At 42.8% G+C, this 16,786-nt stretch overlaps 2 protein-coding genes across 2 annotated transcripts in view; both read left to right on the top strand.

Annotated features, from left to right (window-relative positions):
- The first annotated feature begins 124 nt into the window (after positions 1-124).
- Positions 125-13,512, top strand: LOC134069629 (myosin heavy chain, fast skeletal muscle-like). The gene is made up of 41 exons (XM_062525634.1): positions 125-223; positions 323-371; positions 453-676; positions 790-933; positions 1,070-1,226; positions 1,504-1,531; positions 1,643-1,760; positions 1,842-1,934; positions 2,102-2,165; positions 2,261-2,359; positions 2,478-2,581; positions 2,841-2,979; positions 3,081-3,199; positions 3,294-3,443; positions 3,553-3,723; positions 3,819-4,125; positions 4,449-4,540; positions 4,695-4,782; positions 4,905-5,022; positions 5,110-5,233; positions 5,933-6,069; positions 6,381-6,636; positions 7,164-7,406; positions 7,552-7,728; positions 7,821-7,966; positions 8,071-8,161; positions 8,249-8,638; positions 8,769-8,895; positions 8,979-9,097; positions 9,300-9,496; positions 9,677-9,860; positions 10,273-10,438; positions 10,536-10,660; positions 10,759-11,067; positions 11,276-11,479; positions 11,597-11,722; positions 12,169-12,339; positions 12,468-12,572; positions 12,659-12,754; positions 12,884-13,015; positions 13,359-13,512. The coding sequence occupies exons 3-41, from the start codon at positions 473-475 to the stop codon at positions 13,368-13,370; spliced, it is 5,832 nt and encodes a 1,943-aa protein (XP_062381618.1). The 5' UTR covers positions 125-223; positions 323-371; positions 453-472; the 3' UTR covers positions 13,371-13,512.
- A 1,155-nt stretch (positions 13,513-14,667) lies between these two features.
- Positions 14,668-16,786, top strand: part of LOC134069926 (growth arrest-specific protein 7-like) — a 43,908-nt gene continuing 41,789 nt past the window's right edge. The window contains exon 1 of the mRNA XM_062526071.1: positions 14,668-15,011. Within this exon, the coding sequence (XP_062382055.1) occupies positions 14,832-15,011 (180 nt within the window). The 5' untranslated portion in view covers positions 14,668-14,831. The remainder of the gene's footprint in view (positions 15,012-16,786) is intronic.

Here is a 16,786-nt window from a genome sequence, read left to right as displayed (position 1 = left end):
GCTGCCCACTATGGATTTGTGACAAACCCCTCATGCCATGTTTTTATATGGCATACCAAATCCTCACGCACACACACACACACACACACACACACACACACACACACACACACACACACACACACACACACACAAGAAGCTTTTATCCAAATATAGGTCCAAATAGTTCTATAAAAGCTGTGGGGTTGCAGAGGCCATTGCCATTCGATCGAAACATTTGCAGGTATGTCGACTCTTCCTAATGTTCAGTATTTTTGCTTTCTATGACATGTATTTTTACTAGACAGAATTAAAAGCAACAAATGTGATGTATTGTTTACAGGAACATCATATTGGATAGCAGTTAATTGAAAGAAACAGATCAGATTAAGGTAAAGTATCTTCAGTAAGCACCACAGAAATTGTAAAAAAATTACAAAAAAACATAATTAATTTCATGTTTGGTCTTTCAGAGAGAGCAGCAGCAGCCGCGATGAGTTCAGACGCAGAGATGTCTGTGTTTGGCGAGGCCGCGCCTTACCTGCGCAAGCCGGAACGGGAGAGGATTGAGGCACAGAACAAGCCATTCGATGCCAAATCGGCCGTTTATGTAGCCGACGCTAAGGAGCTCTATGTCAAAGGCACACTCAAGAGCAAAGAGGGTGGCAAAGCCACTGTGGACACTGGAGCTGGCGAGGTAAGTTGGCAACAACAAACACCAAACAAAGAACATCATTTTTTCTCCTATTGTCATTAGGCTGGCTCTGCCACAAAGTGAACAGTAACTTCCTGTTACTGCTGTATCTACAGACTGTCACAGTAAAGGAGGACCAAGTCTTCCCTATGAACCCACCTAAATATGATAAAATTGAGGACATGGCCATGATGACCCACCTCAATGAGGCATCCGTGCTGTACAACCTTAAAGAGCGTTATGCATCTTGGATGATCTATGTGAGTTCATCTCTAGATGTTGTTTAAAAAGACCTATTCACACGTAATTGTGTTTTAGATGAATAAAATCTAGTATTCGTGACTAGATACTAACTGACAAAGATATTAGCTATAGTGATCCAACTTGATGTTTTAGACCTACTCGGGACTGTTCTGCGTGACTGTGAACCCCTACAAGTGGCTCCCAGTGTACAACCAGTCCGTTGTGGTGGCCTACAGGGGCAAGAAGCGCCAGGAGGCTCCCCCTCACATCTTCTCTATCTCAGACAACGCTTACCAGTTCATGCTGACAGGTATGCAGCATAGGAATCACAACAAATGCATCACATTGTTGTCTTAATGTTTTCTTATATTGTAATAATGTCCTTAATATGTTCTCAGTAGTGTATGTTTACTTTTGCATGTATTTGACTACAGTTGTTCATGATCATATAGTAGAATCATGATATCATAATTCCTCCCAAGCAGTAAAGTGCGAGTGAACCCTCTATGAAAGTGATTGTTATTCTTTACTATATATAATATCAAAGATTTACAAGTCCATGCACATGTTACTTTTTTCCTCGACAGATAGAGAGAACCAGTCGATCCTGATCACGTAAGTAGTCAAGTAGATTCATGACAGACTACAATGATGATGATCAATTCTTACACCTGTTATTGTTTAGTTTTAATTACTATTTACTATTACTACATAATTACTCCACAGGGGAGAATCCGGTGCAGGCAAGACTGTCAACACTAAGCGTGTCATCCAGTATTTTGCAACAATTGCAGTGTCTGGTGGTGACAAAAAGAAAGATGCTTCAGCTTCTGGCAAAATGCAGGTGAGACACATTTCCATTTGATAATGGATATCTCCATCCTTCATTAGCAGAGTAATTAAAACCATAATGATTCATCTGCAGGGAACGCTGGAAGATCAAATCATTTCAGCCAATCCTCTACTAGAGGCGTTTGGTAATGCCAAGACAGTCAGAAATGACAACTCCTCCCGTTTTGTGAGTGGACCGATGCTTCATCTTCTGAAACATGCTTCAGAGTCACTACATATTTAATGACAGAGTTTACTGTTTAGTTTGAATTAATAATGTTTATGTTGTTTAGCATTGTGTGGTTGCTTTTGTTTTACATCACATCCATAGATTATTCTGTCTCATATCCTCAGGGCAAATTCATCAGAATTCACTTTGGAACTTCAGGAAAACTGTCTTCCGCTGATATTGAAACTTGTGAGTGTTTCCCCATTGCTGCAAGATTTACTTCATCCCGTTTTATAAGCACCTTTCATAAAGTGTAATAATTAAGAATGGCTTAATATTTCTAGATCTGCTGGAAAAGTCCAGGGTAACATTCCAGCTTCAAGCCGAGAGAAGCTACCACATTTTCTACCAGATCATGTCAAACAAAAAGCCTGAACTCATTGGTAGGACACAATACCTTTTTCAATTCCAATACAGCTCAACAGGAGCCTTTTTTCCATTAATGTTTCTAAATTATGTAAATAATGCAAGTTATCAGATTGACTTTTCCATTTCCCACAGAAACACTTCTCATTACCACCAACCCGTATGATTTCCCATTCATCAGCCAGGGGGAGCTCACCGTCGCCAGCATAAACGACAGCGATGAACTGATGGCCACTGATGTGAGGAAATGTTTCTGCCATTATAATGTTGTCATTGTGTAAATGCTACTGTTGATACTAGTGTGAATACCACTCTTACAACCTTTACTACTAAATACCACTAGTCAACTGCTACTACTGCTAATAATAATAATAATAATAATAATAATAATAGCAAACAATATAATAGCAATAATACATGTTATTGTGATAGATGTATTGTTACAATGCCACATTGTGTATTGGTATTGTCTTTATTTGTTCATTTATTCACTTCCAGAGTGCTGTGGACATTCTGGGCTTCACTGGTGAAGAGAAGATAAGCATCTACAAGCTGACAGGAGCTGTGATGCACCATGGCAACATGAAGTTCAAGCAGAAGCAGCGTGAGGAGCAGGCTGAACCTGACGGCACTGAGGGTAAAAAAATGGACCTGATTTATTCACCGCTCATTAGTCATTTTAGGGGTTTTTTGTTCATTCACCAATAAAAATGTTCTCGTTTTGGACTTCTATGACAGTTGCTGACAAAGTGGCGTATCTCCTGGGCCTCAACTCGGCAGATTTACTCAAATCCCTGTGCTGCCCGAGAGTTAAGGTCGGAAATGAGTATGTGACAAAGGGTCAAACTGTCCAACAGGTAAGCCGTGTGAGAATGCCGAGAATTTCTCCTCAGATATAAGTCTACTGTACATTACAGGGAAAATTACGAGACTCTCCGTAATCACTCACAGGTGTACAATTCCATCGGAGCACTGGCCAAGTCAGTTTACGAGAAAATGTTTCTGTGGATGGTGATTCGCATAAATCAAATGCTGGATACCAAGCAGCCCAGGCAGTTCTTCATTGGCGTCCTGGACATTGCCGGGTTCGAAATCTTTGATGTGAGTGTTTGCTGGCCTTGTCCATCGACATGCCATTTAGTAGAGGTAGCTCCCTGTGACCCTCTGGGTGCTCTCTGTGTGGGGTTAACATATTTCTTTTGTTTCTCAGTTTAACAGTCTGGAGCAGATATGCATCAACTTCACCAATGAGAAACTGCAACAGTTTTTCAACCACCACATGTTTGTGCTTGAACAAGAGGAATACAAGAAGGAAGGGATTGAGTGGGATTTTATTGACTTTGGGATGGACTTGGCTGCCTGCATTGAGCTTATTGAGAAGGTAATTACGTTAGTCATTTATTTACATTCTTAGTAGACATTCATCAAAACAAGATGGCATCCTTTTCAACACCATTGTACTCTTGTTTTTAAAAGCCAATGGGCATCTTCTCCATCCTTGAAGAGGAATGCATGTTCCCCAAGGCATCAGATACCACCTTCAAGAACAAACTCTATGACCAGCATCTGGGCAAATCAAACAATTTCCAAAAGCCAAAGCCTGTAAAAGGCAAGGCAGAGGCCCATTTCTCCCTGGTGCACTATGCTGGCACTGTGGACTACAACATCACTGGCTGGCTGGACAAGAACAAAGACCCACTTAATGAGACGGTCGTGCAACTTTATCAGAAGTCTTCTCTGAAACTGCTGTCCTTCTTGTACTCCAGCTATTCCTCTACTGATGGTACTTTATTCCGTGATGGGGTTTCTTGTAGCTTTAATTACCAGAGGACTATTTTCTGGGACAGTGATAATGTTAACAACCTGAGCTGTCATATTAAGCATGGTTTTCTTGTTCATATCTGTGATAGTGTGATGTCATACTGTTTTACACACACACACACACACACACACACACACACACACACACACACACATTACATACAGAGAGAGAGAGAGAGAGAGAAATTAATGATTTTTTAACATACAAATAATATTTATATAACCCGTTTGGGGTGAGCGCTTTACTCAAATTTCTAAACGTCATCGTCTATCGTCTGTCCCCAGAAGGTGCAGGTGGAGGTGGTGCGGCCGCAGGGGCGAAGAAGGCCGCCAAGAAAAAGGGCTCCTCCTTCCAGACCGTCTCAGCCCTCTTCCGAGTAAGTGCTGTTTGAGCAGTAGTAGGCCAACTGTACAGACCCAGGTGTCTGGTCAATCTAAATGTACGTATTTTGATGGGGAGAGAGACTGGGGAAGGGGAGAGAAATAAAATTGTGCATATAATGCAGACTATATGGTGTGTCCCCTCCATAGGAAAATCTTGGGAAGCTGATGACTAACTTGAAGAGCACTCATCCACATTTTGTGAGGTGTCTTATTCCCAATGAAACAAAAACACCAGGTAAGAAATAAGAATAAAACAAACGAATGGACACTGAACAACATGTTTTGAAATGTGAAATAACCTAGTAATAACATTGCAGGTTTTCTAAAAGAATAACTTTGAGTACGCCTTGAATTCAGGTGTGATGGACAATCATCTGGTTATCCACCAGTTAAGGTGTAATGGTGTTCTAGAGGGCATCAGAATCTGCAGGAAGGGCTTTCCAAGCAGAATCCTATATGGGGATTTCAAGCAGAGGTAACATCCATAGTACTTAGTACATAGCTGTACATTGTGTAGTGATATATTGAAACCCTCTCTAAACGATATGCCTCTTATATGCAGATACAAAATTCTGAACTCCAGCGTGATCCCAGAAGGTCAGTTCATAGACAACAAGAAAGCCTCAGAGAAGCTCTTGGGGTCGATTGACGTAGACCACACTCAGTATAAATTTGGACACACAAAGGCAAGTTATTATGTCCACTGAACCTCATATTGTGCATGCCTAATACAAGACTTGGCAGGTACAGCATTGTTTCCTATTTCTGTTATCAGAGAGATTCGGAATATACAGTATATAGGAAATAAACTCATTCTAAATGTGTACTACAACAACAACAACAACAACGACAGCAAGAGAAACAACAACAACAGTAGTCTTTTCTATTGAGCACTTTCAAAGCACAAAGAGAATCACAGCAAATCATAAAATCATCACCATTGCTTTCAAGGAAAAACATTTTTTTTTTACTATAGCACTGTTTTTAAAACGATACTGTCATATTACAGTAATAATAGATGCTCTCAAGCTGACCGGGCTCCGTCCTGTCAACACACACACTCTCTCTCTCTCTCTCTCTCTCTCTCTCTCTCTCTCTCTCTCTCTCTCTCTCTCTCTCGCTCGCTCGCTCGCTCACACACACACACACACACACACACACACACACACACACACACGGACAGACTTTCACACTCCTGTGCATAGACACAAACTCACACATTTACAAGCAAAACATGCTCAAACAAACCCACAAATGCACTTAAACATTGACTCATACGCTCACACATGCTGCACACGTAGACACGGAGTCCGGTTCTCAGATACTGTCATATTACAGTAATAATACATGCAGTCCGGTTCTCAGAGGTCCATTTGTCCATGCAGGTGTTCTTCAAGGCCGGCCTGCTGGGGACCCTGGAGGAGCTGCGGGACGAGCGACTGGCCGCCCTCATCACCGTCACTCAGGCCCTGTGCCGAGGCTTCATCATGAGGACCGAGTACTCCAAGATGACCGAGAGAAAGTGAGTGGAGGAGACCAACTCAAGATGTCGAGGAATGAGTCAGTGGTTTATACACTGAGGACAAAAGACAGGGACATATTTCAACTTCCAACCTTTGATATTTCCTGTCTCTGTCGTCAGTAAAGCTCAACTTCAAGGCTTCAGCCAGTACATTTGTGTGACTCACCTCTCTGAACCACCACATGTTCTTCATTATTCTGTAGAACTGGTGTTTAGATTTATAACTAAGGAATGAAGAACTCTCAAAGATAAGTGTGGGCCTCATTTTGAAGAAAAAAAAGATATATCTTTTTTTTCTTTTTTTTAAATAGAGAATCCATTTACACCGTCCAGTACAATATCCGCTTATTCATGAATGTGAAGCACTGGTCGTGGATGAAGCTCTACTTTAAGATCAAGCCACTCCTGAAGAGTGCGGAGACAGAGAAGGAAATGGCCACCATGAAAGTGGAGTTCACCAAGTGCAAGGACGAGCTGGTCAAAGCCGAGGCCAAGAGAAAGGAGCTGGAAACCAAACTGGTGACCCTGCTCCAGGAGAAAAATGACTTACAGTTACAAGTTCACACTGTAAGTTTATGAATAGTTTGCATTTTTGTACATTTTGTACAGTTATAGTTTTTTTTATATACAGTAGGTGCTATGTGAACCTTTTTTTAGTGAAAACATCTAAAAATCTTTTTTTATGTAATGTTGCCTATGCTCTCTATTGTCCACTCCAGATATCCACTAAGCCAGGCTGGCTCTTTTGTAATACTACATTGTACCACGTATGGCCACTGTATTAAATCCAATGCAAGTCAGTGGAAGAGAGTGGTGTGCCTGAATTCAGCCTACAGAATCCCACATAGCTCCTTTAAGATATATTCTTAGTATAATAAGAATTTAGAAGGTGTATACTGACTTAAAAAGCCAGGCAGGCCCTTGATTCTCGATAACGATGGATAACTAGCGAATCTACAACTGTTCTTTTGAACTTTTGTAAGGTTTTGCCATTTATTTGTAAAAAGGAACTTTGTTACCAAGTGTTGGTGTTACAAAATGCCAACAGTTGATATCAAATAATGAACCTAATAAGCCATAACCTACACACTCAGGACTCTGAAGGCATGGCCGATGCCGAGGAGAGGTGTGAGGGCCTGATCAAGAGCAAGATCCAACTGGAGGCCAAGATGAAGGAGCTGAGCGAGAGAGTAGATGAGGAGGAGGAGGTGAACGCTGAGCTGACCGCCAAGAAGAGAAAGCTGGAGGACGAGTGCTCCGAGCTCAAGAGAGACATCGATGACATGGAGCTGACACTGGCTAAAATGGAGAAGGAAAAGCATGCCACTGAAAACAAGGTGAATGTTGAATAAAAGTGTAAAAAAAGTCTTAGGTCTTAGATAAGTACAATACTGTTTTGTATGGTCTTTGGTATTATTTGCCCTCAATGGTGCCTTTTTTTTCTATTGAGTCAGAACTCATGCACTGGTCTGGTGTTTGTAGGTGAAAAATCTCACTGAGGAGATGGCTGGTTTGGACGAGTGTAACGCTAAACTGACAAAGGAGAAGAAAGCCCTCCAAGAGGCACATCAGCAAGCACTTGATGATCTCCAAGCAGAGGAAGATAAAGTCAACACTCTGTCTAAAGCCAAAGTCAAACTTGAACAGCAAGTTGATGATGTGAGTCCATCTTTTACTGGGCCTGTCTGTTATACCCTTTCAAAGACCGTGGAAAATGCAGCCCGTAGTTTTATTTGGTGTATTCTTTACAGCTTGAGGGTTCATTGGAGCAAGAGAAAAAAATCCGCATGGATCTCGAAAGAGCCAAAAGGAAACTGGAAGGGGATCTGAAGATGACTCAGGAGTCTGTAATGGATCTGGAGAACGACAAACAGCAGCTGGAGGAAAAGCTCAAAAAGTACAAAACAATTCACAACACCGTACACATGATATACTGTAACATTTGAATTCTCTAGTATGCTCCTTTGTACTCTGAAATCTGTGGTTCTATGTTCACAACAGAAAAGATTTTGAGATGAGTCAGTTGCTGAGTAAAATTGAAGATGGGCAAAACATGGAATCCCAGCTCCAGAAGAAGATCAAAGAGCTACAGGTATTTCCTCTATAAAGATAGCAACAGCCCATGGTGGTGATAGTGTGGGGCGACTGTCATCAATTTTCACGGTGATGACTTCAACAGGCTCGAATCGAGGAGCTCGAGGAGGAGATCGAGTCCGAGCGCGCCACCCGCGCTAAGGTGGAGAAGCAGCGGTCAGACCTGTCCAGGGAGCTGGAGGAGATCAGCGAGCGGCTGGAGGAGGCCGGTGGCGCCACCGCCGCCCAGATCGAGGTGAACAAGAAGCGGGAGGTGGAGTTGCAGAAACTGCGGCGCGCCCTCGAGGAGTCCACCCTGCAGAACGAGGCGTCCGCCGCCGGCCTCCGCAAGAAACACGGCGACACGATCGCCGAGCTCGCCGAGCAAATCGACAACCTCCAACGCGTCAAGCAAAAGCTCGAGAAGGAGAAAAGTGAATACAAGATGGAGGTTGATGACCTGGCTGGCAACACGGAATCTTTGGCCAAATCAAAGGTGACCGATCAGAGCCGAACAGGGACCTTTCACAGAACTGAAACATACTGATGTCACAAAATTAAAACATATGTCAAAAAAAATAAGTATCTTTTTTTTCTGATGACAAACTTTGTTATCATATTTTAAGGCCAACTTGGAGAAGTTATGCCGCAACTTAGAAGATCAGCTCAGCGAATATAAAGCGAAACATGATGAAAACACCCGTCAGATCAATGAAATCAATGCCCAAAGGGCAAGACTTCAAACTGAAAATGGTAACTGAAAAAAATGATTAAATAATGACCTATAAAACTTTGCATACAGAATGAGATCCATCTCATTGTCTCCTGTCTTCCAGGCGAGATTTCCCGTCAGCTTGAGGAGAGAGAAGCCTTGATCTCTCAGATGTCTCGAGTTAAGCAAACCTTCACTCAGCAGATTGAAGATCTGAAGCGGCAGGTTGAAGAGGAAGCAAAGGTGTTTATTTGAGCTCACTCTGAATCAATAACACATCTAAACCAAAGTATAAACCAAACACAATTTATAAGCATCGCTTCAAATAATAAAAAAATGCCTAAATTGAGGTATAAAATGACTTTAAAAGCATATAAGTTTGTTTTATAGTTCTATCGATAATAACTATATTATTCCACTAACTACTATACTGTTTGTCTCCCAGGCCAAATGTGCACTGGCCCATGGTCTTCAGTCTGCCCGCCATGACTGCGAGCTGCTCCGAGATCAGTATGAGGAGGAGCAGGAGGCCAAGGCCGAGCTCAAGAGGAACATGTCCAAGGCCAACGGGGAGGTGGCGCAGTGGAGAACCAAATACGAGACTGACGCCATTCAGCGCACTGAGGAGCTAGAGGAGGCCAAGTTAGTATAACACGACAGCCAACAAACCAGACACTCTCTCACTCTAAATCAAGGTTAGATTTTAAACATGGGGGCTTTTCCATAGCTCATCTGGGACATTATCACAGAGGTGTTTGGCTGACGACAAAGATCCCCTTTTGAAACACAGTAATGGAGCGCACTGTTGTCTGTCCCGGTCAGGAAAAAGCTGGCTCAGCGCTTGCAGGACGCCGAGGAGGCCATCGAGGCGGTGAACGCAAAGTGTTCCTCGTTAGAGAAGACCAAGCAGAGACTGCAGGGGGAGGTGGAAGACCTCATGGCAGATGTCGACAGAGCTAATGCCCAAGCAGCTGTCCTTGATAAAAAGCAAAAGAATTTTGATAAGGTAGCGTTTCACAGATCTTCTCTCCATAATGACTGAGTTTGATTTTTTTTATTGACCTCTCATTCTTCTGCCTTCTTTTAGCCTAATGGAGGTCTTCTATTTTTGGAAATGGAAAAATACTTCATTCCAACAGTGTCTGTTAAAGGTAGATGTAGCGATGTGGTGAGAGTACGTATTTGGACAGAAAGTTGAAAAAGAAATAGATTATAGGACAGTTAGTGTCTGACACTGACAGAAAGGTTGGAACGAGGAACAAGCAAATTCAGACAGTGTAGTATTAACACAAAGTTATCCCTGTTGAAGAACCTGTGAAATACATATAGTGTTGATATTTGAGAAACCAGCTGTACTGTATAATATATAAGAGTGTAAAGGGAAAGCTGGGAGGTGTCATGTTCATTTGTCTTTTCAGATTGTTGCGGAGTGGAAGCAGAAGTACGAGGAGAGCCAGGCCGAGCTGGAGGGGACTCAGAAAGAGAGCCGTTCCCTCAGCACGGACCTTTTCAAGATGAAGAACTCCTACGAAGAGGCCCTGGACCATCTGGAGACCTTCAAGAAGGAAAACAAGAACCTTCAGCGTACGACAGATGTTCAACACAACGTTTTGTTTAACAAAGGTTTATAATACAGCATTTGCCAAGCTACTGATTAAAATGGTGTCTCTTGTCTCGCCAGAGGAGATTTCGGATCTCACTGAACAGCTTGCAGAAAACGGGAAGGCCATTCATGAGCTGGAGAGGTCCAAGAAGCAAACGGACGCTGAGAAGTCAGTGATCCAAACTGCCTTGGAAGAAGCTGAGGTGAAAATATTCTGCTGATCAAAAGATGTTCAGTTCTTTTTGTTTTTAGTCGTTGTTATTATTTTTGTTTTTATTTTTGATTCTCATGTCTCTCTCAGGCATCACTGGAGCATGAGGAATCCAAGATCCTTCGCATCCAGTTAGAGCTCACCCAGGTGAAGTCTGAGGTGGAGAGGAAGGTCTCGGAGAAAGACGAGGAAATCGAGCAAATCAAACGAAACAACCAAAGGGTCGTAGACACCATGCAGTCCACCTTGGATGCCGAAATTCGAAGCAGGAATGACGCTCTGCGCATCAAGAAGAAGATGGAGGGAGACCTCAATGAGATGGAAATTCAGCTGAGCCATGCCAACCGGCAGGCTGTGGAATGTCAGAAACAACTGAGGAATGTCCAAGGTCAAATCAAGGTCAGGAAACCCTCTTCATCTTAAGTCACTTGACTATAACATACAGCGCCATAAAATTCTTTTGATTCTAATTGGATACAGATTAGGCCAGATGTCTAATTTAGCAAACATTTGATATCTGGGATTGTCTTGTTGTCCTGTGAGGCATTATAAGGCACTTAAAGTGTGAAAAACAGTATGCAGCCTCTTCTTCCTGTACACATTTTAGGATATGGCTCTCCATCTTGATGATGCTATCAGGTCTCAGGACGACCTGAAGGAGCAAGCGGCCATGGTGGAGCGCAGGAACAACCTCATGCAGGCCGAGATCGAAGAGCTGAGAGCCGCCCTGGAGCAGACGGAGAGAAGCCGCAAAATGGCCGAGCAGGAGCTGGTAGACGCCAGCGAGCGAGTGGGACTTCTGCACGCACAGGTCAGCAGTGTCTCTCACTCACCGTATGCTGTGTGTGTTGTCCTGGTGTTCCGTCAGGTAGACTAGAATGGACGTTCATTCGTGTCCTGGTTCTGTATTTTGCTGGGCCCACTGCAGAACATTAGTCTGGTCAACACTAAGAAGAAGCTGGAGACGGACGTGAGTCACCTGCAGGGTGAGGTGGAGGATGCCGTCCAGGAGGCCAGGAATGCTGAGGAGAAGGCCAAGAAGGCCATCACTGATGTAAGTATCAGTTCATTTTACTGCACTGTTTCGTGATACAGGACCACACAGACAGATTATTACAGCAAAAATCCCAAAGTTTAAGTATATATTTTTGGCTCTTTGCCTTTAATGACAGGACAGTAGAGAGTCACAGGAAGTGAGTGGGATCTGGACAGGACCACGGGGTGGGAATTGAGCCCTATGTCACTAGCGTACGGTGCAGGTGCCCCAGCCAGTTGAGGCCAGGAAAATTGTCATTTTAGAGAAATGCCAAGTGGAACATCGTTTTCAGAAAGGATTAAATTCTACCATTCTGCATTATAATCATCCACCGGGTGCATTCATAGGAAATAGACGGTCACAAAACACCATGCCTGTGACCCACAAACCCAGTTGGACCCGGTAACACATTCTCTCTTCTCTACCTGATCTATTTTCGTCTTGCCCTGTCATGTTATATGCAGGCGGCCATGATGGCAGAGGAGCTCAAGAAGGAACAGGACACCAGTGGCCACTTGGAGCGCATGAAAAAGAACCTCGAAATCACAGTCAAAGACCTGCAACTGCGCCTGGACGAGGCGGAGAACATGGCCTTGAAAGGGGGCAAGAAACAGCTTCAAAAACTGGAAGCCAGGGTATCACAAAATCAGCCTTTTCCTAGCAAGATAATCATTCAGGAACCCAATAAATGATCGTTTTCTCTTTGAAATTCTGACACAAGTTCAAAACGGTATACTTTATTATTTTTTTTTGTCTTGTTTAGGTCCGTGAATTGGAAAACGAGCTTGATGCTGAACAAAAGAGAGGGGCTGAGGCCATCAAAGGTGTTCGCAAGTATGAGAGGAGAGTGAAGGAACTCACCTACCAGGTCATTGAAGTGTTATCTTACACGTAAAAGCATAAGACATTTCACGAAGCTTCCCATCTGAAGATCAATTCCCCCTCTATTCGCAGACTGAGGAGGATAAGAAGAACGTCCACCGCCTTCAGGATCTGGTCGAAAAGCTGCAGCTGAAAGTGAAATCTTACAAAAGACAGGCCGAAGAAGCTGTGAGTTTAAGATCGAGATATTCCCACCCATCACGTCTTAAGCACAGCTGCAGTGTTTTCAGCAGCATGAAATCAATCGAAATAACAGTGTTTCATTGACGAGCCGTTGGCTGTGTGTCTCACTCGTAGGAGGAACAGGCCAACACTCACCTGTCCAAGTCCAGGAAGCTGCAGCATGAGATGGAAGAGGCCGAGGAGAGGGCCGACATCGCCGAGTCTCAGATCAACAAAATAAGGGCCAAAACCCGAGATGTGGGCAAGGTAAACAGTGCCTCTCTGTGTTAGGATACAGTAGTATTATTCCCAAGCAGATTTGATGCAATGGACGTGTTTTCCCGAACATGGATTAAATCTACTTGGACTAAAAGAGCTTTTAGTGTAGAGCTTGGTTTAATCTGTAGGTACTGGAAAACTGGCCTATAGGTTTAAAATAAGATTATGTATGTTTTTAGACACACACACGCACACGCTCTCTCACGCACATGAACACGAACACGAACACACACACACACACACACACACACACACACAAACACACACACTATATGGGCATAATATTCCAATGACAAATTCTAAAACTAATTCTGTTTTTGTTGCCTTCCAGCCTGAAACTTAATGGAGGATTCTGAGATGGACTTGAAACTCCCTCTTCTGCATGAAGTAGTTACTTAATGGGAGTTCAATCACGTTCAATCAAATGGTACTTAGAAGACATTTAGATTGATCTCTTCTGAATATACATTAAATAAAGTACAAGCATCCCATTTCTGCTTTAGTGGGTATTGTCTCAATGAGTATGCTCTTGTCTATGCATAAAGCATAAGAGAAAATGTCCAGTTAAGGACACCAGTCTGAAAGAATAACATCTGTACAGCTGTTAAGATGACAGACCTGTGAGTGAGCTTATCACAGATGTTTCAGGGGTTAAACATCTTATTTTTTATAAGATCTAAAAAAAACAGAAAGTGATTAAAAGATCACTACCTTCAAGACCGCATGTCATTAGGAAAGTAATTCCACAGCTATTTTTGTTAAAAGTAAGTTGCTATAAAAGTTCTTTTTTTGGTCTTTTGATGGTCTCCTGACGCCATCTAGTGGCGTGTTATATTATTGCAGTAAAAAGGATATACAAGGTAGGGAAACATTGAATGCGCCTGTCACAAATTGTGTTTTAAGTTTGTTATTTTTTTGTACTTATCCCTTAGTAATACTTTTCAGGCAGGCAAATGAACACGGGGCGTGTGAAGCCAACCACTGGCCCTTAAACGAGAAACAGAAAATAGCCTACATCAGCCAGATGTGCGAATCACACATTTGATAGTTCAGATGCAAAACCGGGCCACTAAATCGTCTGACCGCATTTTTTACCAAGCTCCTATAGGTTTTAGCCGACAAATGGATTTCAGGAAGAAAGTAGCCATTTAGTGTGTTTTGAAGCGAAATTATTTGATTTACATATAGTCTAACCTAGGCGTGGAGACAGAAGAGTCAGCATTCACTAATCATCGTTATCTCATTTTTGAGGTGCCACTTAGAGGCTTTTGAATGAACTCTTCGTGTGAGAATAACTTGATTCATTTTCCTCGCTGTAACATTGCATTTTCCCTATAACGCCACTTGTATCACGCTCACATCATTTTTGGCCCCAGATCACACCTTGTCAGTGTAAACAACAACAGAGACAGCACCTCGAGGTATTATTTTGGCAACATGCAGCTGGGTCCAACCCACCAACTTGCGCGGTCTGCGACATATGAAACAACGTGAGTCGGCTGAAGTGTACTGCCCCGCTATGTCATTCAGTGTGGCGTAAGGCAAGGAAGGGTTGGCTTAGTGGAAAGAGTTCTTCATACACACAAACACGCTCATTCACTCACTGGTGAGGCAACGCTCCGCGTAGGTCGCACTTATGCTGTGACAGAAATAGTGACATTCGCGTCAGAAAATTAAAAGAAAACCAGCGGATTAATACTATTATCACTGACTGCATCTGGTCAGACACGACTGCTCCAGGACGTTAATCTGGTTTAAGGATAGACTTTCCTGGACAGCAGGGACTCAACAGTGAAAGTTTGCCATGTCTGGATCTTATTGTAAAAGTTTGTATGCCTTCAGCGGAGAGCAACACCAACTTGGTTTGAGGTTCGAGGCGGGGGAAATTATAAAGATTACTCAAGCTTTGTCCGGCGGATGGTGGGAAGGAGAGAAGGATGGAGTGAGAGGATGGTTTCCCTCAAGTTACGTTCAGGTCTTGGAGGTAAGAAATTAATGCATTTTCCAAAACAACTCTGTAAATTCCTCCACGGAGTATCCATGCGTAGGTGAAATTGGCTCGTCTAGTCTCCTCTGGATGAGAAGTTTTTTCCCGTTCCCTGGTGACCATTAGATTAATGCTTCTAAATCACTTGTGTCAACTTGGTGGCCTAAGTGTTTTTGCCAAATAATGACTCATTTTCTTACACGTGCGATAAAACAGTTTAAAGTGTTTAAACCACCTAAAAAAATATGGGACATTCTCAAAGAAGGGCGGATTCACTCACACATGTTTCGGGAATGCGGGCGTTTCAATACCCGAGTAGTAGTTCATCACTGTGGGTTACTCGTATCAGATAACAACCCATTTCTCACACGTTGCTTCCTCATTCCAAGCACATTCCTTTTGGACGTCCAGACGTCTGCATAGATGCTTACTGAAAAGGCATGTGGTACCAGAGGTACTTCCACACATACCATAACATTGCCCAGACAAGACTGTGTAGGCCTACTCTTTAAATTTATTTGTTTTGCTTTTGTCAAAATCACCACACATATCGAAACAAACGTGTTGTCACCTGTGCATTGCAACTAGGCTGTCATTAGCAATAAATAGAACGTGAGAGTGAATATAAGATACTCACACTTGAGTGGATTTGTTTATGTTAAGCTCTTGTGGACCAGTTGAATGTTGAGGACAGCAAAACAGAAAAATAAAAGGGTCTGTTAGGAGCCAAAATTAGCACATGAATCAAACCTTTGTGGTAAGTTTCCATCCAGAGGGACTCTTTCAGGAGTATCCCAATGACTACCATGACTGATACCAATGGAACAGGTTCTGTGTGTGTTGGAGAGGGGGCAGGTGGAAACCATACCTTGACTTCCTTGCCTTTCAGACAGGTTTTGGCCTTGAAAGGGTCCTTTTTGGAGGAAGTGCGGTCGTTAGTGGAAAAGCAGGTTTCCTGCTTTATATGATTTCAACGTTCTTGATTTATAATGGGGAGGGATTGCCCCATCCTACAACTGACGTACAGCTCACTTCTCTCTCTGTTTCATTCATGGCCATGGCCCACTGATGTTCTTAGTAATTTAAAGCTCATCATCAGCTTGTCTGTGCCCTTGCCAAACTCGTCGAATCAGATAAATCATAAACAGTGCGGCTACCATTCTTAAGGTCTGGTATTTTCATTCATTTGTCCCGACGCAGAGCACTGCTACGTTGAGACTTTTCCACTCAAACATGTTGGGGTCAGAGGCGGTGGAGGACCAGGAGGCTGTAGAAGCCATGCCCGCACTGGTAAAAATAAATCACCACACCAAAGTGTGATTCTCGTCGGATTTCAGTAACATAGCCCCAAGAGACTGGTTTGATACTACAAATTAAGTCACTCACATCTAGGCACTACACTATCTGTTATAGGCCTACATGTGTCTATGTCCTGTGGCATTTTATAGTGTTTCATAGATTATTTTCATATCAGTATTAAGTGACCTTGGGCAATTCTTGTAGGCACTATCAATAGATGCATTAAGGTGTACATAATATCACGTATACAGTTTCTGGTAATCATAGTCTTGTTGCTACAAGATTGTGAAAGTGAAAGAGAATCATGTTCCAGCTGATTCTGTGAGTGTAGAGTATCTATTGTCGTCATATCAGGACTGTAGTCAGCAAATATGCTCGACTTTGACGTAACTGGATCAGACTTTCTGATAGATATTGGTGGACTCGCTGTTTACTTGTGGTCTCAAGAGATGGTTTGTACAACACATAACAAC

Source organism: Sardina pilchardus, chromosome 22 (genome assembly GCF_963854185.1).
Source record: "Sardina pilchardus chromosome 22, fSarPil1.1, whole genome shotgun sequence".
In the NCBI taxonomy this organism is placed as follows: domain Eukaryota; kingdom Metazoa; phylum Chordata; class Actinopteri; order Clupeiformes; family Clupeidae; genus Sardina; species Sardina pilchardus.
Note: the sequence above shows the minus strand (reverse complement) of the source record. Positions and strands in the feature narration are given on the sequence as shown.